The sequence below is a fragment of the Phasianus colchicus genome, chromosome 7 (genome assembly GCF_987193195.1).
Source record: "Phasianus colchicus chromosome 7, bPhaCol1.hap1.1, whole genome shotgun sequence".
In the NCBI taxonomy this organism is placed as follows: domain Eukaryota; kingdom Metazoa; phylum Chordata; class Aves; order Galliformes; family Phasianidae; genus Phasianus; species Phasianus colchicus.
In genome coordinates, this window is record NC_143442.1 from 530168 (window position 1) to 556120 (window position 25953).

At 43.7% G+C, this 25953-nt stretch overlaps 2 protein-coding genes across 9 annotated transcripts in view; one reads left to right on the forward strand and one right to left on the reverse strand.

Annotated features, from left to right (window-relative positions):
- The window catches only part of PKP4 (plakophilin 4), a 63867-nt gene extending 58576 nt beyond the window's left edge, over positions 1-5291 (reverse strand). For 2 of the 4 annotated variants that reach the window (XM_090143428.1, XM_090143426.1), the window contains exon 1: positions 5161-5290. The gene's annotated coding sequence lies outside the window, so the exon portion shown is untranslated. Of the gene's footprint in view, positions 1-3492; positions 3513-5160 lie in introns of those variants that run through there. The other 2 variants (XR_016468070.1, XM_090143427.1) reach the window with 2 other exon arrangements.
- Positions 5292-5357: 66 nt separating this feature from the next.
- The window catches only part of CCDC148 (coiled-coil domain containing 148), a 49343-nt gene continuing 28747 nt past the window's right edge, over positions 5358-25953 (forward strand). For 4 of the 5 annotated variants that reach the window (XM_031590830.2, XM_090143432.1, XM_090143433.1 and 1 more), the window contains exons 1-7: positions 5358-5696; positions 7378-7437; positions 20230-20304; positions 23683-23804; positions 24637-24740; positions 25465-25547; positions 25705-25868. In XM_031590830.2, coding sequence (XP_031446690.2) covers positions 7401-7437; positions 20230-20304; positions 23683-23804; positions 24637-24740; positions 25465-25547; positions 25705-25868 — 585 coding nt within the window. In that variant the 5' untranslated portion in view covers positions 5358-5696; positions 7378-7400. The remainder of the gene's footprint in view (positions 5697-7377; positions 7438-20229; positions 20305-23682; positions 23805-24636; positions 24741-25464; positions 25548-25704; positions 25869-25953) is intronic. The other variant, XM_031590831.2, reaches the window with a different exon arrangement.

Consider the following 25953-nt stretch of genomic DNA (forward strand, 5'->3'; position numbering starts at 1 on the left):
CAGAAGAAACAGATGGAGGCACCTGCAAATGCTGCTCGTATCTCAGAGGGAGGTTATATCGAATAACAGGCCAACAGCTCAGCATTACCGCCGGACACAAGCACCCTGCACTCCAAAAGTCCCTTACCTGGGACCTTCTCCTCTGCTTATCCCATCTAATTTTGTCCTTCGGTTTGTTAACTCTATGGCCACAACACTGTGGTGTTTATGCTCTACGACAGTACGAACGCAATTTCATTTTACCGTATGCTTAAACTTATATCTCAACAACAAAGTCTGGTGGTTTTGTTTCCAAAGAACAACAAAGCAGAAACATTAGCTCTAAGAGCCATCCCCACATTTATCTTTAGATACTGTACAAGACTTGAGTAGGAATCTACAAAAGACAATTGGTGAATGGTGCCATGTGTTTACAATACTTCTGTACACAGAACTCCTCCAGTGATTCACTTGTTTGGAAGCCCTCGAAATCAACTGGAATGACATACAATATTTTGTTTTCTTTTTTTTTTTTTTGTGAAAGATACAAAATACTTTCATCTTTAAGCATATCACAATGAAATGGAATTCAAGGAGCTGTCACTGGTCTCAAATTCTTTCAGAGATTGGTGGGTTTGTTTTATTTTGCATCTTTATACTCCCATATATGAAAGAACTTAGTATGCTGTGTTGCACAGGAACAGGCTAGCAGAAATGATTACAAGTTTATTAGTTTTCACCATTAAGATTTACCTCTGTGATACACAAAGACACAAAAATTCAATTCACGTGTTCCATGATAACAAAACTGCCAATGCGAGATGATGCAGACCACGTTGCTCAGAAATGAAAAGATTTCCTTGAGGAAGGCTGCAGCCTTTTGTTTATTTATTTATTTGCAGGAAAAGAACAGCAATCGACAACAAATGGAAAGTCTCCTGTTCACATCATCTTTCCGGCAGAGATGGCATAAACAAACAGTGTCAATTGAGATACAGATAATTTCTATTTGAACACATATAAAGCAAATGTTTTTGAGCACCTTTTTTTATTTTAAGTATAGCATAGTGATAGCCTAAGGCTTTTCAGACCACTTACGTGCTGTAACGAGGTTTTGTTGAGAATAAGATTTGTTGAGAGCATTTGCACGCAGGCAAGCAGAAACCTAACTTTTTCCCCCCCCAACAGCTTCCCTGTTTCTTCATAGCTGAACATCTCCTGAGCAAACAGCAATGCCTGGCACCGTGCAGCACGGCTCCTCCCTTCCCCTGACCTCTGCCACCTCTGACCCTGCTTGGCACAGAACCAAGCAGCCCTACCTTCCTGCCTTCGGCGGCTCTCCCCTGCTCCCGTCCTGCAGCTGGCTCCAGCTAAGCGCAGGCCGCTCACTGACCCACCTGAGGCTGTGCAGACTGCCGTGGTGGATCCTGAGCTGCTGCCAGCTGACAGACACGGGCACTCCAAGGGAGCGCCGCAGAGCTCTCCCACCGAGCGCTCCGATGCAAATCACTGCTAAGGGAAGGGAGAGGTGCTCTGAGCTCCTATTTACGAATACGACAAGCAGCAAAGGCTGGCCAATTATACAGCCTACACAGTATCTATCAAGCTTTTGCTTCGCGGATCCAATAGCTACAGGGTAAATTTTACTCACTGCCCATAATTATTAGCCTATGGTTGCATAAACAGTAACTACATTAAAAATCCCCCCATTGAGCTGTGATGCAGACAACAAGTTTCAGCTCGTACGTCTTCAAAGGACTTACAACAAATTTCTTTCCTCCCTTTAATAACAAACCACAATACTGATCAGAATTAGGTGAGCTACGGTTTTGATTTAAGGTTCACAGAAACTCACTATGTTTCAGTTAAAGCACCCAGGTAATGTCTCATATAACGAACAGATCCCACTAAGGGGAGAGGAGAAGAGGAGTTAACTTCAGTTCTTCTTAAAGAATGGATCAATCCCTTTCAGAAAGTAGTATCTCATAGTTTTATTCTGTGCACTAAAATAAAGGCATAGTTACACTGACTGAAAAAGCCAATTAGCACAAGGTTGGCTGGTCTGCGCTTTCCTGTGCTATGCAAAATAAAGAACGAGGGGTGGGAAGATCCATGAGAGATGACCATGGAGACATTTTGGAGAAAGAACAGTATTTAGGTATTTTTTCCTTCCGTAACTACAGAAGGTGATAGGAGTAGTTTATTTAGCTCTTCTGTTTGGAGGGAAGAAAACAATAATAGGGAAAAAGATGCGTGCACATCAAAAGTATCTGAACTTAGAAACAAACAAAAACAACAACAAAATTGTTTAAAAACGCTTTCTGACTTTCCCTAACGTGCTACTGCCTTCCTTCTCCTGTAAGAGGGGGAAGCAACGAGGCCGGGGAAGGCAAAGGCGGCAGTGAGCTCCCCTCGGCTCGCTCCAACCACGGCTCCCGGCAGCCGCAGCAAACCGGCCCGACTGGTTGGAGCCGCGGCCCTTCGGCAGGAGCTGACTCAGAGCGGGAGCTGCACGTCACCTGCCCCAGCCCGGGCACACGGTGCGCACTGCGCTCCGGGCCCTGCAGTGCAGCCGAAGGGCTGCCAGTTGCCGCGGAGGGAGCTTCCACCTTAAGCCTGTCCTTTTGGTGATAGTTTCGGGGCCTTCGTTACTCGAAATGAAACGAGTGAACGAAACAACAACAAAAACATCACATCAGTCAACTCAAAATGAAGCGGTACTTCCCTCTTCCTGAATAGCACGTGGCTCCCCTTCCTTGGGGGAAGGAGTGAGCCGCTAAGGGCGAAGACGAAGAGACAGCCAGTGGGAGAGGAGCTGAGGCCCAGAGGCCAAAGCTGGCCGCAGCTGACATGAGGCCGTGCTTTGCTTCTGCTCACACCACAGCCCTGGAAGGTGACCGGGGGCAGCTCCTGGCTGCCCTCATCGCCCCCCGCTCCTTCTGTGAGCTTCACCCAAAAAAGAACAGGCGGACGTTCTGCTGCACAGGAGGGCACTGGAGGTCATCATTCCATGCACCTCAGCACCAACAAGGCTGCTAGCAGCAGAAACCAACCCGCAGCCCTCTGTGCTGTGCCCCAGCCACTCCCTGCCAGCAGCACTCAGGGCATGGCAGAGCAGCAGAGCAGCGCCACGAGCCGTGCCCACACCGTGTCACACTCAGCTCCCCAGCTCCATACACACACAGCCGTGCTCGCTCAGCTCCACACTGCCAGTAAGCCTCAAAGCAGTTCCCATTTCTCTTGGAGTGACAGCTCACATCCAGTCCATAGGGAGTTGCTATCTTATTTGCAGTGCGGGTCATGGAAAGGGAGGAATTAAAGAAAAAAAAGAAAGAAAATCAGAAACTAAGGCAAACACTCCTGAAAATTGGAAGTTGGAGCCACTGCAGCAGGAGTTAATCACAGAGATGCACAGTGCTTTTTATACATGGCAACAAAGCACTTTTTCTGCAGTAACTCTTAAAAGATGTTTCCCATCAAACATTACTGTTCCTGATGCTGTTCCCAGCTCACCTTTCCAGCTGTCCTTCACCGCAGGGCACAGCCAGAGCCACCCTCGGGATCAGAGCAGCACCCCGGCACAGCAGGTGACACCGGGCCTCATCGCCCCAGGGCTGCTCTGCTCCCAGGGCCCTGGGAGGAATCCGAGAGAAGCTTCTGGTACACACAGGTGCTAAGCTGGACACTGACTTGATTGAAAATACTAAGAACACAAATGGGAGATGAGAGCGGTGCAAAACACAGCTGACATCAGGCTCACAAGGACCTCTCCTCAAGCACCAAGAGCTACGCCTGCTTTTCAGGAGACTTTTCTACATGGTATCACAGTGATATCACTGTATTCTGGTAACAAACCCAACCGTTGTTCACGCTTGTAGCAACAGCCTCTTCCTGCTCACCCTGGAACAGGTGCTTTCTTGCACCCAATAAAGAAACAACTAGAGAAACACTTGCAGAAATTGCTAATTTTCAGCACAACTGAAAAATAAATAAATAAATAAATAAATAAAGCCAAACAAAATCAAGGCAGTACTCACAAAGCCGTTCAAAGTTGCTGAAGTTACTGTAGCCATCCAACCTCTGTGTGTATATTTTAACAACAACATAAAGCGAAGCAGAGACGCAGAGAATGCTTATTTATGCTTCCCACCAGTGGGAACACAGAGCAGCCCCTGCACAATGCCTGCCTATTGCCAGCACTGACCACTCGACACCACTCACTACTGAAGGCCACCGGCATTTTCACAAAGCACGCATGAACGTTCAACCTACGAGATAACTCAAAACACACTGTACTGATGTCCTGCTGGTAAATGAAGCTGCTAGGAGCAAAATAACACATCAGACTGCTCTCCTTGTTAACGCTGCCTTACTGAACTTGCTCATCTATTATAACAGGATCCTGCATACTATTATTAAAGCACATAATAATAGCAATCAACAGCACAGCTTTCAGCTTTTCCTTTCCATGCTATCGTACGCACACACACATGCCCTAAGAAGAATTAGGAAGACTTGGTTGGACTGGATGATCTTGTAGGTCTTTTCCAACCACGGTGTTTCTGCGATTCTGAGTGCTGCCTGCTTACAGGGGAATACGCAACCTGCTGTGTTTTACAGCAGGACTTCCATTACCGACCCCACTACTTGCCTACAACATCTCACAAGACAGAAGGAAAAAAGACATCCCGGTCGGAGAAGGCCCACGCTTAACCAGGACCCACGGACAGCCGCTCCCCGAGCAGCAAGGACGGACCCCGGCTGGCAGCAGAACGGCAGCAGCCGAAGGGGAAACCGTAACTACCGCCGCGTTCTCTTGACCTCTAAAGTGCAAATCGCCCCTAAAAAAAAAAAAAAAGGAAAACCGACACAGAGAGAGAACGCCGAAACGTCACCGAAGCATGCAGCGCTAGCGCAGAGCCGACCACACCTTTCGGCCGGCCCTCCATCCCGGCGCAAAGGTCCGCACGCGGCGCCGCGCTCAGATGGCGCCCAACGCCCGCACGTGCCCGCGGCGCTCCGCCTCAGCGCCCGCCCAGGGCCTCGGGGCTCCGCGCTGCGACGGACGGAGCCGGGCGGGGGGCGGCGGAGCTCGGGGCCGCGGCGGCCGGCCCGCCGCGGCCCCGAGCTCCGCCGCCCCCCGCCCGAGGCTCGCCTCCCCCCGCTCGCTCGCTCACTCACCGCGGGCGGCGGCGGGCGCGGCCGCCCCCTCAGCCGCGGCGGGCCCTAGCCCGGGGTCTCCATGGTGGCGGCGGCAGTAGCGGTGGTGGCGCCGCCGCCCGCTCCGCCTGGCCGCGCTCCGCCTCCCCGCCGTACGTCAGGCGCCGCCCCGCCCCCCGCCTCGCTCCTATTGGGCCGACTCGAGGCGGGGCGGCGGGGGATTGGTTGACGCGTCGGGCCGAGCCTGCCAATGGCGGAAGGAGTTGAGGTTGCTATGGTTACCGATGCTGTTAGGCGGGCGCAGGGGGATGCCGGCAGTGCCCCGCGGAGGCGCGCAGCGGTGAGGACGGTTTGCGTGCGGCTGCCCTGACGTTCGGTCAGCGCTGCTGAAGGTGCTGCGAACCTCTGCTGAGAAAGGAGCGGCAGCTAAAGTGCCGCTGCTGCACCCGTAAGCCCGGAATTCATCTTCGTTACCCGCTTGGAAAGTCGTCTGCTACCCCTGGAAGCTTTTGGTGCGATCTCTGTGATAGCCGTTGCCATTTGCATGGATTAATACAGTAAGTGCTACTGCTTGTGCTAAACGCAAAGCTCTTGGTGTATGTAAGTCTTGGTTCCTGGCTGCCCTAAGCATCCCATTATTCATACTGTGTTACACGGATAGACACAAAATGTTACCAAACCAGAATGGTGACCTCCTTCTAGGAAACAGGAGTCCAGAGGAATAAAAGCTTCAGCTTTGTAAAGGAAGAATTAGCAAGGGTGGAAGAGGACCATAGAATCATAGAATGGTCTGAGTTGAAAAGGACCACAATGACCATCCAGTTCCAGCCCCCTGCTATGTGCAGGGTCACCTACCAGCAGACCAGGCTGCCCAGAGCCACATCCAGCCTGGCCTGGAAGATAAAAAGTGGGGGGAAGGCTCAAAAGAGAGAGAAGATCAAAAGAGTAGGAAAAATAAGGTGTGAGATCAGTAGAACAGACACAGAACAAGAGAGCACAGAACCTCTGAGAGCGATGACTTACAATGCCTGCAAGGTTGCTTCACCCAAAGGTGCACTGGATTAATTAGATCAACTTCCAGTCTAAGCTGGATCTAACCTATAATTTGGATGTTGCTACACTGGCCTGGCTTCTGCAGATGACAGCGCTTAGAAAATGAAAAAGCTTACTCGCCTCGCTTGGCAAATGGAACCATTTCTGAGCGTTATTGTTGTGAGTACAGAAGGCACAGTCTACTGGCAGGCTATGAAAGGTGGCTTAATGCCATCTCTTGGCCTTTCAGATTCTGGGTGGCTCCAGGTGGACAGCTGCAACCTTCAGTTATTTGGAACAGGCTGTTCCATGTGCCCCATCTCCCTGCAGAACCACTGTGCTCAGAGTTCTCTCTGTATTTTGGAATTTACAGCTGGGGCTAGATGGGAAAGAGTGAGAAACAACAGCAAGAATGAGAAAATGCTCTTCAGCCAGTTTTTTTTTTTTGCAAGATAGAAATACAGAGAGTTAATTTTTTTTTTTTTTTTTTTTTTTTTTTTTGAGATCATATAAGATTTTCAAATATATTGAATGACTGTCAGTGCAGAACAGCAATTTCATTCTGTTTGGTATTAGTCATGCAGTCATAGCTTTTCATATTTATTTTGGCACCCACAGCAGCCACTGCGTTATCTAATTTGACCACTGTGTATCACAAGTCATCAATTCCCACCCATCTATCCCTGTACTCAGCCCCATAGGGACAAAATGTGTTGTAGAAAAGCATCTGAGTTTGACTTGCCAGTAAAAAGAGCTTGATTCTTCTGATTCCGTTCTTCTTATTCCATTAGCTAGTAGTTGCCTTTGTTAATTTTGGGATCAGCAACAAACAAGTACTGTTTCTTTTTATCCACTTGCTTCAGAATTGACTTGGAAGTAAGATTTCTTTCTCATTCTCAGTATCATCTGGAAAGTGCCAATTCCATTATGTTTGCAAATCTTTTTTAAAAAATCTAAAGGCATATTTTCCTTCTGAAACTTGCTTGTTTCTTATGAGCCTTAAATCTGTTCTCTTAAAAAGTTTATGCTTGTTCTCCAGCTTTTTAGGCAGACAATTTCCTTAAAGGGTATTTGTTAGTTATTTTGCTGCTGCTGTGCTCCTTCAGTCTTTCAAGTCATTAGTATGTTTTTCTGCTTCATTTAATCTATCCTGAAATTAATCCAATTTATCTTTTTTTCTTTGTTTGTTTTTGCTTTCGTTTTTAGTCCTGCTGCTACGTCCTGTCTGGATGACCTGCAACAGCCTCCCACCACCATATCTCTTGTGTGAGCTTTTCATAGAATCATAGTATTGCCAGGGTTGGAAAAGAGCTCCAATCTCATCTAGACCAACTATCCATCTACCACCAGTTTTTCCCCACTAAATCATATCCCTTACTACAACACCTAAATGCTTCTTGAACGTCTCCAGGGGCAGTGACTCAACCACCCATCCTGGGCAGCATTCCAGAACCTGAATGCTTTTTTGGAGAAGAAATTGTTCCTAATAGCCAACCTGAACCACCTCTGGTGCAACTTGAGGCCATTCCCTCTCATGCTGTTTCTAGTTAAGTGGGAGAAGAGGCTGACCTCCACCTCACCACAACCTCCTTCCAGAAGTTGTAGAGAGCAATAAGGTCTCCCGTGAGCCTCCTCTTCTGCAGACTGAACAATCCCAGTTCCTTCAACTGCTCCCCATAAACTTGCACAGCTCCATTGCCCTTCTCTGGACACGTTCCAGGGCCACAAAGTCTTTCTTGTAGTCAGAGGCCCAAAACCGAACACAGCACTTGAGGTGCAGCCTCACCAGAGCTGAGTACAGAGGGATGATCACCTCCTGCTCTGCTGGCTGCCCTATTTCTGATACAAGATAGCATTGGCCTTCTTGGCCACCTGGGCACACTGCTGGTTCATGTTCAGCTGAGCATCCACCAACACCCCCAGATCTGTTTCTTCCACATGGTCTTCCAGCCACTTTTGACCAACCCTCCCCCAGAGACACCACACTCAGCTCCCCGCAGCCCAGACCTCCCCAGTGCAGGGGCTCTTCTCCTGCCTGCCCATCTCTGCTGAGCAGCCTGAGCCATCGGTTTTGGCACTGCAGCAGCGCGAGTTGTCCTGCTATGTCTCCCTGACATGTGGTCTCCCTGAGCCTGTGGTATCATAACACTAAGACTGGGCCAAAAATTCCAGTTTCCCTTGCTCATTTTCAATGCTATATGCATCTGTGTAGAGGGAGCACACATGAGGAGCAGTTCAGTTTGTTCGGCCCAGAGAAGAAGAGCCTGAGGAGAGGCCTTGTGGCAGCTGGCAGCTCCTCACAGGGAGTGGAGAGGCGGTGCTGAGCTCTGCTCTCTGTGACAGCAACAGGGCCAGAGGAAAATGCTTGGAGCTGCATATGGAGCAGGTGGGAGTGAGGGAAAGGCTTTGCTCCAGAGGGCAGTGGGCATGGCCCTGAGCTGCCAGAGCTCAGAGAACATTTGGGCAGCACTCTCAGTCATAGGGTTGTGTTCAGGTGGTGCTATGTGGGGCCAGGAGTTGGGTTTGATGGTTCTCGTGGGTCCCTTCCTACTCAGGATATTCTGTGATTCTATGATGTTCACAGTCCTTGCAAAACATCATCATGCCTATCTTTAATTTCAGTGATAGTTTCTCTTTTTTCAAGATCACCCATGTTTTCTCATTTGAGGGAAGCACACAGGAACCATGGCTGTGTTTAGAAAGTGGGAGCTGTTGCCACAGAAGGCTTGCTCCTTGGAAAAGTGGGACTGGGAAGATCAGTATTGGGCACAAAAACAGTGTTGTCTTTGTCTTTTTTTTTTCCTGGAAACTGTTTAGTGCTGTCTCTTATCTGTAATTTCTTACAGATGCTGAAATTACAAAGATTTGGAAAAAAATAACTGGATAAGAGAGTAATGTTCATGGCAAGCTTACTGAACAAATGAGCAGCTGCTTAGCATTCACAGTGGAAGTCATTCAGATGTGTGGGGCTTTTCCCCCTCATGATAGAACCTACAATTTCATTTTAGAAGTTACTGCAAGGCATTGTGTTGATGTCACAACAACTCAATCATGATACAGTTGACTTTGGGTAGTTTGTAAACTGAATTTGCATCTAATTTTAAAAAGCAGTGTGCATTTCCGTGCTTCTTTTGTTGTAAACTAAGGAGACGTGGGAACTAATAGAAGATGTATTTCTGAAAGAGTCATGGAGAGACATCTTGTTTCAGTGATGGATTTTTACAGAAATATGTAGTCTCATATGGAGGCATATAATATCATTGCTGTCTTTGGTATGGATTTCTCCTTCTCAGTTTAAAAATAAGTGAATGAGGAGTGAATGAGGAAAGCTGTTTGGATGACACCAAGTTATTTGCACTTACATCTTTTTTTTTTTCTTCTTCTTCTTTTTATCTTTTTTTTCCTATTTCCATGTCTTTGCAGGGTCTAGAATCAGAAGTTCATACCTGGTGCTTCAAGCACTCGTCATGATCACTAAGCTTCTCAAGGCACAGCCTCTTCAGTCTGGCTGAAGCTAAGGTGTGATGGAAAGGGACAGTGCTACCCTGTCATGCACAACTGTGCAGTCAGCTAGGTTGGAAAATTGATCCAGTTTTCCCCAAACTCTCTCCACAACATAGCTTCTTTTTCAGTTGTATCAATGTCCTCATCCAGCTCGCTGTTCTGGCCTTCAGTGCCCGCACTGAAGCAGTGGGCAAGTAGCCATGTGTAGAGGGGATGGGGGACCTCCTCTTCTGGCAGTGATGTGAAATGGGCTGCCCTGAGCATCCCTTTCAGCAGAACTGAGGTTTGAGGAATAACAGCTTGCTGGGCTGCAATACAAATTCAGTTGCTGAGTTTAGGAAAAGTAACCTTTCTTTGGCAAAACAAAAGATTTCAGTATCAATATATTGTCCTGGTTTATAGGGTGAAATGGTGAGTGTTCATTTGGCAATGTGGAGGGTACAGCGTGCTGCACCACAGGGACATCTATAAATCAGGGCTGCTCTTGCATGTTGCTGCATCTGATGAAACCGGGCAGCTCAGCAGCAGCTGAGTGGGCGATGTGGGAAGGGACCATGAGAATAAGCTGTGGGAATGTCCAATAATGAAAAAAAATGATTAGCAGTCACTGTTTGGTGGGTTTTCATGTTCTAAGCTTGTATTATCTGTGGAAACTAGCAACCTATTTGGAAACTAGCAACCTATTTAAAAAAAATCAAAGGATCAAAACCAAATCCCCTGACCAAAACAAAACAAAACCACCAGCACTGACAGAAATGCCACAAAAACTCTGGAGAGTGCGAGTACCAAAATCTCTTCAAGGACAGGTGAAGGCCTGCTGGGATAATTCGCAGGACAAATACGGGACAAAACAGTGCTGGGCTTTATTCATGGACTGGAAAAAAACTTGGGAAAGTTGCCAAACTGTAATCTTTCTCATCAATCTAGGAATGCAGAATTTCAAACTGGAATTTAGGCAGCCTTACCGAGACATCAAAGAAAACATATAAGCAAGAAGGCTTTTGTTTAAGGACTGTGCTTTTTTAAGTGTTGAAATAAGAGGCTTTCAGAAAAATATTTTTTTGTGTGCTCTATCTTTCTATGTGTTGGAAATAGTGCTGGAAACAAAATCGAATCAGTGGGCTTACCTGATGATCAGTGGAACTGCGATCTGATGACAGCAGTCCAGATGCTCTGTGCAGAAATTTATACTCAGTGATCAGTAAATAATTTCTTTCTCAGTGGATTGATGACTTCTGCACACTCTAAGTGACATCAAGTGTCTTCTGCTGAATTTCTGCTACTGCTTGGTATTGATTTATTTCGGTATCAGACGGCATGGTAAATGTGATGGTACTCAGAGTTCTGCTGCAGCTCCTTTAAGCCCAGCTCTCCAGCTATCCCTGCCTGTGAAATGGCATCCTTTTCCCATTGGCTCTGTGTTGCTGTAGATGGAACACTGCTCCAAAGCACTGGCTGCTCTCACCCCAGTCTTTTGTTCCATGTTGCTAAAGTAACATGTTTTCTCATTAAGCCATTCTTTTCTTGTACAAAATCTGTACAGAAGAGATGCTTCTTTTCTAAAACTTCATAGCTTTGGGCTTCTCTTCAGAGAGATATTTTTGTTAACTAATGCTATTAGTCCCATAAGACCTTTCTTCCTGGTTATTTCATGCAGCCTTAGTGAGGGTTGGTTGGTTGGTTGTTTTTAAATGTATTCTAGTTCCCTTGGAAAAATGTTCTTTTACTTCCTGTTGTATATTTTTATAGTATCAAGAACATATAATACCAATTCAGACTTTACTAAACTCCTTGTTTTGGTATGTTTAAGGTTATACATGCAGCTATGTGGTCCTTTGGATCCTGACCAGGATGGCCATAGCCTTGCAGAGCAGAGTCCCCAAGAGTAAACCTAAGTCTTTAGGAAGGAGAATGGCACCAAAGCTTTTATAAATAAACAAACAGACATTTCTTTCTTCTACAATTTGGAATGATCTGTGTGGATCATAAATGTGGAAATAAGAAACTATGCAGTGTTTTCTTACAGATTCAGTTTGAAGTGCTGTGCCTTGCCTAGTTCTGGGAGCCACCTGTTAGAGAGGTAATGCATATTTTAGGTTGCCAAGGGGATTGATTTTGTTTTTAATCACAACGTTAAATGTTCTTGTGACATAAAAGCATGAGAAGGGTTTACTTGGCTCACTTTAGTGTTTAGAAGGCAGGTTAAATTTGGGCCAGGAGCATCATTTCATTAGTGCTCTTAAGCAAAGAAACCCTAAGTAAGAAGGCTGCTTTTCTTAGGGCTTCTGTGCTCTGTCTGCTATCTGTGTTTATATGACTCAAAAGTTTTCTGGCATAAGAAAAATAAGACAGTATCAGTTTTGTGTGGGTGGCTGAAATGCTCCTTTTCCAAAACTGATGAGCCTGAAGAGATAATGAAATTGCAATATTTTGTTCCCCTAATCTCTCTCTCCTTGGAGTGCCTCAGACTTTGTTTTCCACTAGCAGAAAAAAATGTGTCAGGCAACACTGAGATGCTGTGCTGTAATGCAGGGAATGCTGATTCTACTGCAGTTTTCTGTAACATCGTTTTAAGCTCTGTTATGTTAAATGAGTAATGTACATCTACGTTTTTCACAGGAAGGATGCCAGAGCAGCATAGTATTAAGCTGTTCTATGCACCACTGCAAATACGCTCCTTTCCACCTGTGGTAGTGAACGAGCAGACATGCTTTGCAAGTCTGCTAATTAAGGGTCAATTTTACTGTACGTTTGTTGCTCCTTAAATAATGGAGGAAATTATAGGCTTCTGTGATGGATAAATTCACTCGCTTCTTCCAGCGAGTCTTTAAATAAATGTGTCACAGCATATGGTTTAATTTGTAATATTTTTAATGCTACACACGGAGGTAATGTTCTTAATTTCAATTATGCTTTGATATGGACAGGTGTGCTGTCTGCAGCTGGCTAACTTTAAGTGCTGCCCTTGGTCAGTGCAGATGGTCTGTCCGTGTTTGCACAGAGCAGCACAGCCAAATGGCACCTGGGTCCCTTGGCTCATGGCTGCCTGGCAGGCATGGGTGACTCCGTTTCCTACCTTCTCATGTCCTTTGTCTGCTTTCAGAGATTTGGTTTCCTTTCTTTTACATCGCTGTTGCACTGAAAACATTTTTTATTCTATGTGGAATTTTCTTTATTTTATCTTGGGTTTGCTAATTAAAATATTGGAAGATATGAGGGAAATAGAAGTCCTCTTTCACAAATGGGTGTTCAGAAAGGTTTTGTCTCGTTTCTGTTCTGTCCCTTGCAGTGTCACTGAGTGTTCCCACAGGCTGGTTGCTCAAAGTGTTCCTCAAATTGATCTTTGTATTCTGGATTAAGATTTACTTAAAGAGGAAATAATGAAGTTATATCAGACAAAGAGGACCGTGTCATTTCTGGGAACATACAGTTTCTAATACTTGACTATTTCAAACAGCTCCATAGTTCTCTCATTAGGGAATGATGATTTGAACGACAATCCAACTATGGGATTTCTCTAAGAGCTGTTTTGACACTGAATGATAGAAGTATTATTGTGTGTTACGTTTGGTGGAGGACTGAGTGCTGCAAGTTCTTTAAGATCAAAATGTTGTGAACGGGTTTTCAGGCACTCAGTTTGCTGGTAGGAGGAAATGGGTCTGATTAAAGGTGGTTATTTTTAGTTTTTACTCCATCCTGTACAATGAGTGACTTTTCTGCCTTTTTGCTAACAATACTGAGGATCAGAGCATTCAAACACCTGCATGTTAATATTCCTTTCTTTTGAATGGAAACATGCAAAAGCCAAGAAATTGATGTTTCCTTCTTTAGTGGGAGGTTTGGGTTTTTTTTCCCCTTAGATTTTAAGAGATGCCTAGACATTAGAAAGTGAGAGCACTGAAATGGGGGAACTTGAATGTTTGTTTGTTCTCTCCTTAGTTTGTCAGGAAACATCTGTCCTGCTCCTGTAATCAAAGCTGCTATTCATTCCTAACATCTTTCAATGGAGTCAGTGGTTCATTTCTGGTTTTTATTTTTAACTATGTACGTAAGTAGTGATTTACTTCAACTGCCAACACCTGCTGTTGCAAAATTAAGAAACCCTTGTTTCCCTAAAATCTGTGTGCCTGAATTATTGGATTATCATTCAGGATCACTGAATCAAACTCTCACTGATTCTGCTGTTAAATTCTCTTTTGTGTAGAGTTGATACAGCTTCATATTATTGATTTTCCATTTATAATACATCTGATTTAAAACTTGCTTCAAAGTTTAATTTTAAATAGCATGTCCACCCCACATTAATTTTACTCTTCTGTCAATTAGCATCACTTTAACCGAGAAGGAAAAATGATGGCATCCCCTGAATCTGCAAAGACTTTTGTATGTAAACGATGTGTTGAATGGAGACGGTGAGATCCAGGCTCCTTTAAAGTTAGAAGTTCAGCTCTTTGTGAAGTCTCATGCTTGTGGAATTGGGACCTTTGCTGAGTAAGAACCACCAGGAGCTGCGACGTGTGACGGCCTCATTGGCCAACTGCGCAGGCTTGGCTTGCTGCAGAAGTGCTGACTAACACTTGTGGAGTTTAATTTCTATTTAAATGAAAGGGAACAGGATCTCGCCTTCATGTTTAGCATTCCCATTTAAGAATATGCTTAAGTCATGTACTTGAAGCACAAGCATTTACATTAAGATAAGAACGTTTTTAAATGTTTAGTGAAATTGGAGGCATAATCCTTCTTTTAAGAAGACATATTCGTATTACCTTGGAGAGTTCTGAGCTGCAGTGAAGCACTGACTTATCTGCAGGAGCAGAAAAGGATGACTGGCGTGCCCTGTGCTTCTCACTGTTACTAAAAGGTTTAGTCACGGCCGCTTGTAGACATGGCTGATTTAGCAGGCTTGGGGAACAGTGTTCTGTGTAGCGATGGCTTCTGTTCAATGCCTCTTTCTTCTTTTGTACTTTTTGTTTCTAAGATGCATCGAGGCTTCCAACCTGGAGGCTGTATTGAAGTTAGAACAAAGCCTGAAAGTGTGGTGCCTGAATCAAGGCTTAGATGGACTTTTATAGCATTGAAGAGGTTTTAAAAACATCAGCATTACAGCAGAAATAAATGTAACTTGCAGTGCTTATGTAATTCTCCTTGCTACATTTTCTAGTTACTGAAGATTAAATATGGGTTAAAACAGATCCCACCCTTTCCAAAACCATCTCAACATACTCATTTTCCGTTCTGTAGTGGTCATAACATCGAATCTGTGGAATCAGAAAATGACTTCAGTTGGAAGTCTGAGATCAAATACAAATGTATGGCACTATTGCAGAAGAGGTTGCGAGAGAATTTGTTCTTAATAGTAACTAATAGTAAAATGCAGTAGCCTTAAAATTACAGAAAAATGGCCGAATTGCTGCGGGGTTTGGGTTTGTTTTATTTTGTTGGATCAGTTCCCTCAGGCATACTCTCCTACTTTCTGACCAAAAGGTTGGAAGTTGATGGGAGTATGTGAAATTTTGTTGAAGAAAAAGTTGTTGGCAGAAAGAAGAGCTGGAATGTTTGTCAAAGGGATAAATAAATAAAACTAGAGGGGTAGCTGTGCACTGCTGGGGTTACCAGGATCCACTGTTACTTTCTGAAAGGGACAGCATTCCTTGTGGTGGGGTTTGTCACTGAGGAGATGCTTTGTAGAAGGTGATCTTCACCTGCACCCTGACAGGGTGCAGCTCCGTGTCTGCTCAGTGCTCCCAGGTCTCTGAGCTGCTGCTTTCAGTCTGTCCTTGATGCTAAAAACAAGCCTGAGCTAAAACTTCATCGTGTCTAAACTATTTGGAGACAAAGTCGCCCTCGGCTGTAAGCTCTGGAGCACCTTGTAGATTGAAAGCTGAGGAGGAGGAAGGCCGTGGCTTGTGCTGCCTGCCGGCTGGGACTGGAGCTGGTGTCTGTGATGTGGGGGCACAGCCATCCGGCACGGCCGGCTCCACGTGTTGGAGCAGCGCTATCGCCAGGCAGTCACCAGCCATTTCCTGGAAGGACACTCACCTGGCACAGGTGCTGTCTGGGAGAGCATTAACAGCTGTGTAGGTACGGGCCAGGACCAGTGAGCAGGGCATGGCACGGCCGAGCTGTCGCTCAAAGCCTTATGGGCACTGTGGGCACTGTGGGCACTCAGCCCTGCTGCTGTCCCAGAGCACTGCTGGAGCTGTTCTGCTCTGTGCTGCAACCAGCAAGGGGCAGAGCCAAGAAAGGCAACACAGGATTTCTGTTCTCTTCGTTTTTTTGAGTGTGAAGGATTGGATGAAGTGTTCTGGATTGAATGCTCAAAATGACATGATATCTCACCTTGGTTTAGGATGTTTGAGTGGTAGGCACTGCCTGAAAGCAGCCAGAGGGCATTGTCCCGTCACATGTATGGACTGAAAGGACTGACCAAGTTTCTGGACAGCATACTTGATCCGAGCTGTGTCTTACAGGCATTAATAATCTGCTGGAAAAGGCTGCAGAAACAAACCTATTCCATAGAAAATATACAATGACTCTAAAAGCAGGACAGCTTGCTGCACAGTGAAGTTACCCTTGTTCCAAGCTGTACTACGTACCAAATAGCTTTTCTTTGCAGAAGAAGTATGTGAATTGAAGTTACTCTGCTGTATAGATGAACAGATTTCTAAAGCACTGCAGTCTTACTGAAATTGAGACTTTCACTCTGAAATTTCTTTAGGTTCATAAACAAGCGTATGAAAAAAATAACGGAGGCAGACAAGATACCAGGAACAGTTTACTTGCTTGATCTAGCACTTTATCTCTGCTCAAGTAGCTGCAAAACTTTAAAATTAGTCATTTTCACCATGAAACACAAATTCTAGATAATAAGCTGTAGTATTTGGCACAAATTTCACCTGCAACTTAGACAAGGCTTCAGGGTAGGCCTTGAGTGAGTGCTCCAAGAGTTAACCCACTGTTATTAAATACGTTTGTCATCTCTAAGTGCACAATAAATTCAGTCTTGGTGAGATTATCATTATGATAAAAATATACCCAGCCCTGTTCCCCTTTACATGCAGACTCACAGCTAGGAGAAGTGCTAACATGTCATAGAATTTAGTGAAGCAGGATCACAGTGGGATCTTCTTTTTTAAGGTTATGAACTGAAAAAGTTCTAATGGCCTCTTCAAGAGCGAAGGGAGGAGAGTGCTTAAGGACGCTGTCACGTGTACTGAAATGCAATTAATATCCCTTGAATTCTTGCACTGCCTTTTGTGAACTGGAGTGGAAATGCAAGAGGAAGTAGATGATATTTCTGCTATGTATCACTGTCCATGCCTTGTGCTTGTAAGCACAAAAATGGAAGTGAGCTTTCTGCTCCCTGAAGCTGCACAGCTCATTCACTCAGCAGGGATTCCCTCGGGCAGCTGGCACTGCTCCACGTGCTGTACGTGGTGCTGGGGTGCCCTGCCTGTGCTGGGTCGCTCCTGCACACACAGGTGCTGCTGTACAGCTCTGCTGGGTGCCCAGTGCTTCTCAGAACCCTGTGAACCCAGCTGGAGAACCCTTGGAGGTACTGAGTTCCCTCTAACAGAAGCATGGGAAAACGGGGTGCCAAGAATAGCGAGAGCAAAGAAAAGCCATCCTGCTTTGTTACAGATCTCTCAGTTTGACTAGAACTTTGTAAGGAACTTTGATGTCTCACCCTGCAGTTAGAACTGACCCATGCTGTGTTTTCCTTTGTGGATACGTTATGCTGGGCTGCTACAAGTCAGAGAAGTCAGAATTGTTCCACAAAGCACGTGCAGTCTGTGCCATGTCCCATGGAGATATATGTATTTCTGCCTGCAGAATCTCTGAATAATCCCTGAATATGGTATCCTTGCTGATATCTCTGGCAAGGGAGACGAAAACTACTGCGTAAATATTAACCACAGCATGCAAACCCCTGAAGAGAAATTGCCATTGTTTGAAATAGTGCTGCTGCTGGGCAGAGCTGGGGGGCTCTGCAGACAATGTCACACCCAAGGAGAGTCATTCAGCTGGCTCTTCCCCTTCTTTTCTTGGCCTCAACTGATGCAGCATGTGTCTGGTGCTATTGGAAGAGGCCTGGGGCAGTTATAGCATGCTGTCATGTCAGGAGCAATGTCTGTAGGTGACAGTAATACTGAGCCACTGCTGAGCATCTCCCTGAATGAGGCTGGGGTTGTGATAGCTTGTGATTAAGTATTTCTTGTCCCAGTTGTAATTCTGCTGGTTCTTCCAAGAAGTAAAGGCTACTCTGTGCATAGCTGACCTTTTTAAGAAGCAGCAGAAAAATGTATTTTGTTTTAGAGGGGAAAGAAGAGACATTTCAACTTTGTGTGTCTTGACATACTAAGTAAGGGTGTGACTCTCATTCTGTACCGTTCTGTGAGCCTCTAAGCAGAGAATTTACATATAGAATGGATTTGATTAAAAAAAAATCAATTCCAACTGAAGTATATGTGCAGATAGAGAATTATGCAGAAACAGGTTGTTACTCCCACAAAATATTGCCATCACAAAAAAGCCAAACAAAGCATCTTCTTCTGGGCAGAATCACTCCTTTGGCTGGATGAATTTGGCCTTGTTACATGGTTACAGGTTAAATCCAAGCAATTGCTTTAAGGAGAGAAAATGGGATCAACAAAATGAATACGCTAATTCTTTTCTTTCTTTTTCCCTTGGGGAGTATGCGGACTTTGGGATAGCACTGTGAGTTTGTTTGCAAGTGACTACTGGATTGTAAAATAAACATTAATGTTTCCTAATAGGAACAAACTCCCAAATGTATTATCATATTTTCTTCTTAATTTCAGCCCCTGTGATCAGATGTTGGCCTTCAGAGTAGCTTCTGACCAACCAATACTGCCAATTTCTTCCAGAACAAATTTGGAAAGGTCCCTTTCTTGCTAATATGTGGTTGCTCTTGGGTGAAGGTAGATGATGTTTAGACTTTGTTGATTTTGGTTCAGTGCAAGGGAGGGTTTCCTATCATTTAAATAACACAGACGAATATGCACTGAGAAGCACTGGGAAATGTCATGCCATCAGTGAGCGTTCGCTATTTTCTACTTGCTGCCGTCATCCAATATTCTTTGTGCAGAACCTGATAGCCGTGATTTTTTCTTTGCTTTCTAACTTCCATCGTTAACTAAACACAGTATGAATATCAAACAGTGTCTTGGAGACACAGGAATGACTGTGTGTGCAGTTGTGGCTTAGTTTCAACTGCATTTGCTGTTTTTTTTCTTTCAGTAATAATGGTACTTTGTTCAATGAAACTTGTCCATCTCAGTCGGGTTTTTACACTTAAGCTGTTTTTGATGATTCTGCAATGCAGAATGCTGTCAGGAAGAAATATAGCTCACAGGAACATACAATACTAAGTATCCTTGGTTGCAGTCGCACAGTTTGGGTAGACTGAAATTAATAGCTCTCTGTCAGAGTCATTCCCTTTCAATTGCTTCTGCTGCTCTTCTCTGCCTTTCTTTTTGATGCATTGGGCCATCCTTGGAATTTGTGTGGATAAGCTGGTTCAACTTGCTAGAACAGCAGAAAAATAACTCCACAAAATACAGATGAACAGACTTTGCTGGTCTGCTATTTACTGTGTTGCTACTTGCTGCAGGAGCAGGCAAATGCCAAAGCTGCACCACCTTAGGTGGAATTTGTGTCTAGGAAGCAACAGAGAGGTGAAGCTGGCAGTGAGGGGGAGGGTTTGGGGCAGACTGGCTGAATGCAGCCTTTCCCTCCTGCTGCGGTTTGGCCGTTCATCCAGATCTGCTGAAACATCCAATCTTTAGCTTTGCATGCATGTTTTCTTCACAAGCAAAACCTGTGATAGTGCCTAACTGAAGTGGAAACACGCTTTTAGGACATCAAAGTTGGTTTGTTTTTTAACTGCATTGTAGATGTTATTACTTATGGTTGGACTAGATGGTCTTGGAAGCCTTTTCCAACCTTGGTGATTCTATGATTGCAGTGTAGATGTGAGGTTGATCCCAGTGTGCTGTAGATGCTTGATGTACATTGTCTGTTCTCATTGCTCATTAAGAATTAAGCCAGTATTACTGAAACAGCTGGGTTGGGCTGCCAGGTGTTAATGCAGAGACTCTTGAAGGGGTAAAAAGAGATCTACATATAAACCGTAGTATGTAAGTACAAAAAAAGAGAGGCCTTTCAGGCTTCATTTCTAAAAATCAAAGAGCAGCTCAAATAGCAATCTTCCATTTGGGCCAGTAGGACAGATACATTTCAAAAAGCATAAAGGAAAGGATGGGTGATCTACTTGGCAACAGTGTCACAGATCCATCAAATGAATAATAGCTTGGTTTCCATTTCTCAGCTGCTCCCTAAACAGAAAGATTTTTTGAACAACAGCAAAAAAACTGAAATCTTTCTTAAAATGGAAGATGAACTTGTGTAATTTCTAATTACGCATTCACTCTGATAAGTTCTCTCTCCTTGGAAATCAGTGTGTGGTTATTGTATGAGTATTTTTAGCATCCTCGGTGCTGGTGTTCTCAAGACATGTTTGTTTCTCAACAGATGTTGAACAACACATAAAAAGGAGTGAACCAGACCACAGAACAATGTCTGCAGCTCAGAGGATTAGTGATGTTGGTATGTACACTGTCGAGTATAAGTTCAATTGCTCTGTCACAAGTAAAAACTAAACAGTTTATGCAATATTCTATGTGATTAATTGCGACGTGTGGAAGCTGCTATGGTATTTTGATGTTTCATGTAAAACACAACGAGCTGTGGGGTCATTTTGTTAGGTTTTCTGTAGGGCATGTAGCAAATGAGAATCCTTTGGAGAGGCTTGCAGGAGGGTCATGAGATAGCTTTCAGGACTTGCCTTAGGGTTTTATATGGGGTCCTTCTGCAGTGCCGACTATTAGAAATACTGCTTTGAGCCACAGTGTGCTTTCTGATGAATGGGAAAAAAAAGTCTATAGTGATACTTAATGCCAAGTTTCACTATTAAAGATACCCCCAAAAATGGGAAGAAAAACCTCATTCTATGATTCTATGAAAATTCCCAGCTTACACATGGAATTACTGAAGGTCTGCATGCTGAAGCCTTACAGTACCTGGGCAGATGTTGAAGTATTTTTGTTCACTATTAAAATTGCATCTCAGGTTTAGCCAATGTTTATTACAGAGAATTGTGAAAAAATGTTAGCTTAGTATTTTTTACTAATGTGGAGACGTATATATTTTTGGATGTATATGTACATATTAGGTACAAAAAGGAATCTTTGTATTTGTAAGACAGAAGGCACATCCAACACAGTACATATTAAATGTAAAGTTTTCATCTGATATGCTAGCAGCCTCATTTTGGAGTTAATTGTACAGGAATAGATTTCATTGCCTTCAGAAATATCCTCAAAGAGTAAGGTCCTCAGTAAAAGAAACTGATAAAGATTATGAGTGCAGATTCATGAGGTTCAGATGTACAAGGTAAAGCAAAGAACATATCAAAAGCAAAGGCAAAAGTGAATGACATGGGGTGAGAGATTTGGGAATTTAACCTGTCTCCCATCCCTTCTGATTCTTTCAGATATGAAGGAGTACCACCAAGTGTAACCTTTGTGTGTTTCTCTGATACACTTCTCTATGGTCAGAGTGAAAAACAAGTGGCTTCTTTTTTTTTTTTAAAATAACATTCCAGTTTCTTTTCTGTTCATCCAGTGGGGTGACTCTTTCTCCTTTCCTCACTTTCTGCACTGAGCCCTATTGCTTCCCCTACATCAGTATGCCCTTTTACATGTTTCTTCCTGTTCTTCCATCCTTTTTGCTGTCTACCCTTTCCACTCATTAAATATTGCGAGAAAGAAGGAGAACAAAAAAGATGGGATGTGTTTGTTTTTTTGATCACGCCCTCATCCTTGATACACCTCACTGAGGAATAAAGCTGGGGTTTCAAAAGCTGATGGTAAATGGCAGCTGTCAAACAGGGACACTGAGCTGTAATTTCATCGAGAGGTTTAAGGAGAATGACAGTGCTGTTATAGGCCAAAGAATACTGGTTAGGCTATTGCAATTTTGAGTGTGATACCCAGGTGGGTTCCTCACCCGGATATCTGCTCCACAATTCAGAACAACTGGTGTGAGAGCTTCATGCTAGTGAAATGATTTCAGAATAACTTCTGATGCCTGATCAGAAGGTGACACTGCCAGCAGAAGGTGAAAGTCAGCAGAGGCATGAGAGCAGCAGCAGCTGAAACAGGCACTGCGGGGAGAGAGGCAGGTTGTTATCTCCTCCGGAAGGTGACTGTCCCAGCTTTGTTCTGACACTTACCTGCACCATAGTAGGCTATCCTGAATTAAGTGAGGATCAGGAATGCTGGAAGGCAAAAGATCACACTACCGTGTATTTCTGAGATCATGAGATTTATGACACACCAGAGAAGAAGCATAGAGCTGTGTTTAATGACTCCTGTAAATAGTTAGTATCAGTTATTGATAACAGTAGCAGTTACTGATTCATTTCTGATGAGTATGACAGGATGAAATTGCAAACCTGGCTTATCTCCCAGGTGAAATGCCTGCAGGGAGCCTTAATTACCTATGTTATGGAAATGCTCTGAGGCCCTTGCTGCGTCCTGCTGCTTCTGAGAGTGGGCACCGATGCTGCTACTTGAAATGACAGCAGACTGGCAGTGATTTAAAGGCTTTGGGAGCAGTAGTGAAGAATTAACAGGCTTAAAAGGAGGAACTGAACGTGTGCTTGTTCAAAGGGTTTGGCTGCTAAAATTTTCCTTCTTTGAATGCATAATGATGGTACACAGAATCATAGAATCATACAGTGCTTTGGGTCAGAAGGGACCTTTAAGATCTCTTTTCCAACCCCCTGCTACAGGCAGGGACACCTCCCTGTAGACCAGGTTGCTCACAGCCTCATCCAGCCTGGCCTTGAGTGATTCCAGGGAGGGAACATCACAGCATCACTGGGCAACCTGTTCTGTGTCTCATCACCCTCACAGTAAAGAATTTCTTCCTAACATCTAGTCACATGATCTCTGATGGACAAAGTTGTAACCAATCTCAAAAGCAAGGAAAAAGTGTTCATGTAGAATCTTGCTAACTTAGGGAAGAGGATTTCAAATCTGGATCTGGATCATCAGTAGATGAACAATGCTTCCTACAGCACTGAAAACCAGGGGAAAAGAGTTGTTCATACAAAGATTCCAGGAAGGATAAAATGGAAGAAATTTTCCCTCTGTGAGATCTCTCGAAGGGAGAAGTGTGAGTTAGCTTCACTGTGTGGTGAAAGACCAGCTGGGTTAAGTTTTATCAAATGCTTTTTCAGCTCAGCTGCTTCCTCTGGGTTTTTGGACAACAGACTTTCAGTACCGAGACAACCTTTCAAATACTGATGATAGGGATATAGGTAGAAAGTGGGCATCCTGACCCACACCACCTGTGACAGGAGCTAAGTGAATGCTTTCCTTGTTTTTTTTAAGGAAGTTCTGTAGAAAAGTTTTGCTGTTCTTGTGGCTGGAGATTTGATGAGAAGTGTACCTGAGACCAATTCGGTTTACAGTCAAGGATTAATTTATAGAGCTTTTCTTTTAGAAAAAAAAAATCCTATTAATCAATTCATACATGACAGTAAATGTTGAGGTGGTATTCCAGTTGGTGTAATAATTATGCTTATATTGAAGCTTAAATATTTCTGTGTTAGAAGTTACTGAAATTCCAGTAAACTCAATTTGAAGTGAATTATTCTTTTAGTTCACATAGAAAAAAATAACTGCTTCTACTAAACTATTTATGAAAAGACAAATGGTTAATTTTTCTTACTGTTTCTATCAGCTTATGTTTATATCAGATTCTTATTCAGTACCTACAAATCTCTGTTATGGAAACTTCTAATGTTTTTATTATACTGCCTCTAATTTCCATGCAAAATGCTTTCATTTTATGGCTCAAACTTAAAATATTTCTTGAGGATTTGACATGGTTGTAAATGTTTTATGTGATAACTAGAAAATCTGGTGAATCCTATGAGAAATGCACTTTGCAGTCAGAAATACAAACCCATTGACTACAAACGTCTATGTGAACTCACAGCAGCAGAACAAATGGCATCCACAAAAATTCAATTAAAGGTATGTATTTTTTAATTTGTGTTATCACGTTTTTAATACAATGATCATACTTCTTTTCACTGCCCGCGTGGAATCTGACAGTGAACAGGGGGGTGGGGGGGTTGGGTGAACTGGGGGATCCTTTGCCAGTAGGGGGGTTTTGCCACTTGAAGCAGCTGGCTGGGGAGTGCTGGAGTTGGGTGGTACAGAGGGAGGTGGGTGGGAAGCAAGAAGAAAAGTAGCAGGAGAGGAGCAAACGTGTGCTGGGCATTCTTCTGTTCCTGCTTTCTTCACTGCCGATTGGCCAGAAAGTCTGGCTGCTACTTCATCCACTGTTCCATGATGGATTTTCCTCTAGTTTAACAAGTAACTCCATCGCTCTGAAAACACGCCTTCCTGTTCTCTGTGAAGCTGAAGCCTTTGTGAAATCTGCAGATGAATTCAGAGCATCTTTAATTGGACAGATTTAGAAAAGCACCCTTTTCAGTAACCAATTTTTAAAATAATTTTTCTTTAGAGATATGCTTTCATTCTTTCATCTTCTTCCCACCTGTAAGAAAGTTTGTTGCTGTTTTTTTCTCTTACTCACCCACCCTCTTTATTCTGTGGGAAATAGGAATATGAAGGAAAAGAAGAAGAAGAAAACAGATTACACTTTTTCATTTTTCATTTTAATTGCAACTTGAAGTGGAATAAAATTTTTCATGGAAATTAATTAGCCCTTCTTCTTTAGAAAATCGCTTTGTAAAGAGCTGTTAGGTTTTCTGTTCTGTAATCCAGTTTCAATATGAAGAAATTTGATAAAGATATTGAGCATGCCAAAAATACTGACACTCTTTTAATCTCCTTGCAGATTAAAAAGATGGAGCAAATTTCAAAAATCAGCAAAGAGCAAATGCTACTGAAACAGCACTGCCGAGTGTGGTGGCGAGAGTATAAGAGACTTAGTGAGAACAGGTGGGACCTGAGGAATCTTACTGTTGTTAAATAAATACTCAGACGGCAGAGATTCTTGTGCAGCACGTGGGATGAAAGGGACGTTAGGAGGAGAAGATAATTCTTTGTGCAGGCAAAAGAGGTTGTGACTGCCATTGAAAGGGGTCTGCAGGAGCAAAGAGAACAGATTAAAAATGGGCAGAGCAAGGTGGATGTTCTACATGTAAGTAGGTCACTCCAAAAGTAAGCGCTGAGAGACCTGGGGCTTTTCAACCTGGAGAAGAGTAAGAGGGGTTCTGATCTCTGTTTGTAAATATCTAAAGTGTGAGAATCAAATGGTGGGGCCAGGCTTTCTTCAGTGCTGGGCAGTGACAGAACAAGAGGCAACAGGCTGCAGAAGCTGTTTTCTTGTCTTTTGTATGATGAATAATATCTCAGAATTTTCGGAAAGAACACTTCTGGTGACCTGATGCAGTTCTTTTCTCAGAAAGAATTTGCTGCCCAAACCACAGCTTTGCTGTCTTAGATCCACCAGCTTGCATGTTGTATAGCAGATCTCTTCCAGCATGTTTTGCTGAAGGGTGGCTTCCATATCTCTTTCACATCAAACACCTGCCCTTAGAACCTTTGCAAGTGGAGAGTCCTTTTTATTTAATGAATGAAATGTCTGAGGCTTATCATTCTTGCAAACTTAATAACTAAGAAATCAATCAAGTCTTCTGTCAAACTCGCTCACATTTTGCAGGGAAAAAGCAGAAGCAGAAATACAGGCTCTTCTTGATGAAGGAAGTCATAAGTATGACTTTTTTTTGGATATATGGGACTTGGGTAAGAATTTTCAATTCATTTATTGATTATTTATTACACTCAAAATGATCTTAATTGCTTGTTTTTAAATACCTGTCATGACAGTTATTGCTTTAGGAAGCACAGTACTGCATAATACTTTGTGTTTTAGAAAGCTTTATGTTTCATTTGCACTTAGAGCACAAATTGTCACAGGAGCGGGATGCTTACCAAACAGATGCTGTGGCTCCTATCTGGCAACTAAGAGAGAATCTGAAATTCTGGCTGTCTGAAATGCAGCATTATGTCACAGAAGACTCATCTCTGAAAAACAAATTCAGTCTAGCTGAGAAGTTACAGCAGGTTGGCATTTTAACATTACTTGCCTGATTTCTGATCATGGGCTACTTATCATTTATTTTGTATGTAATGTTTTCAGGCTAAAGCT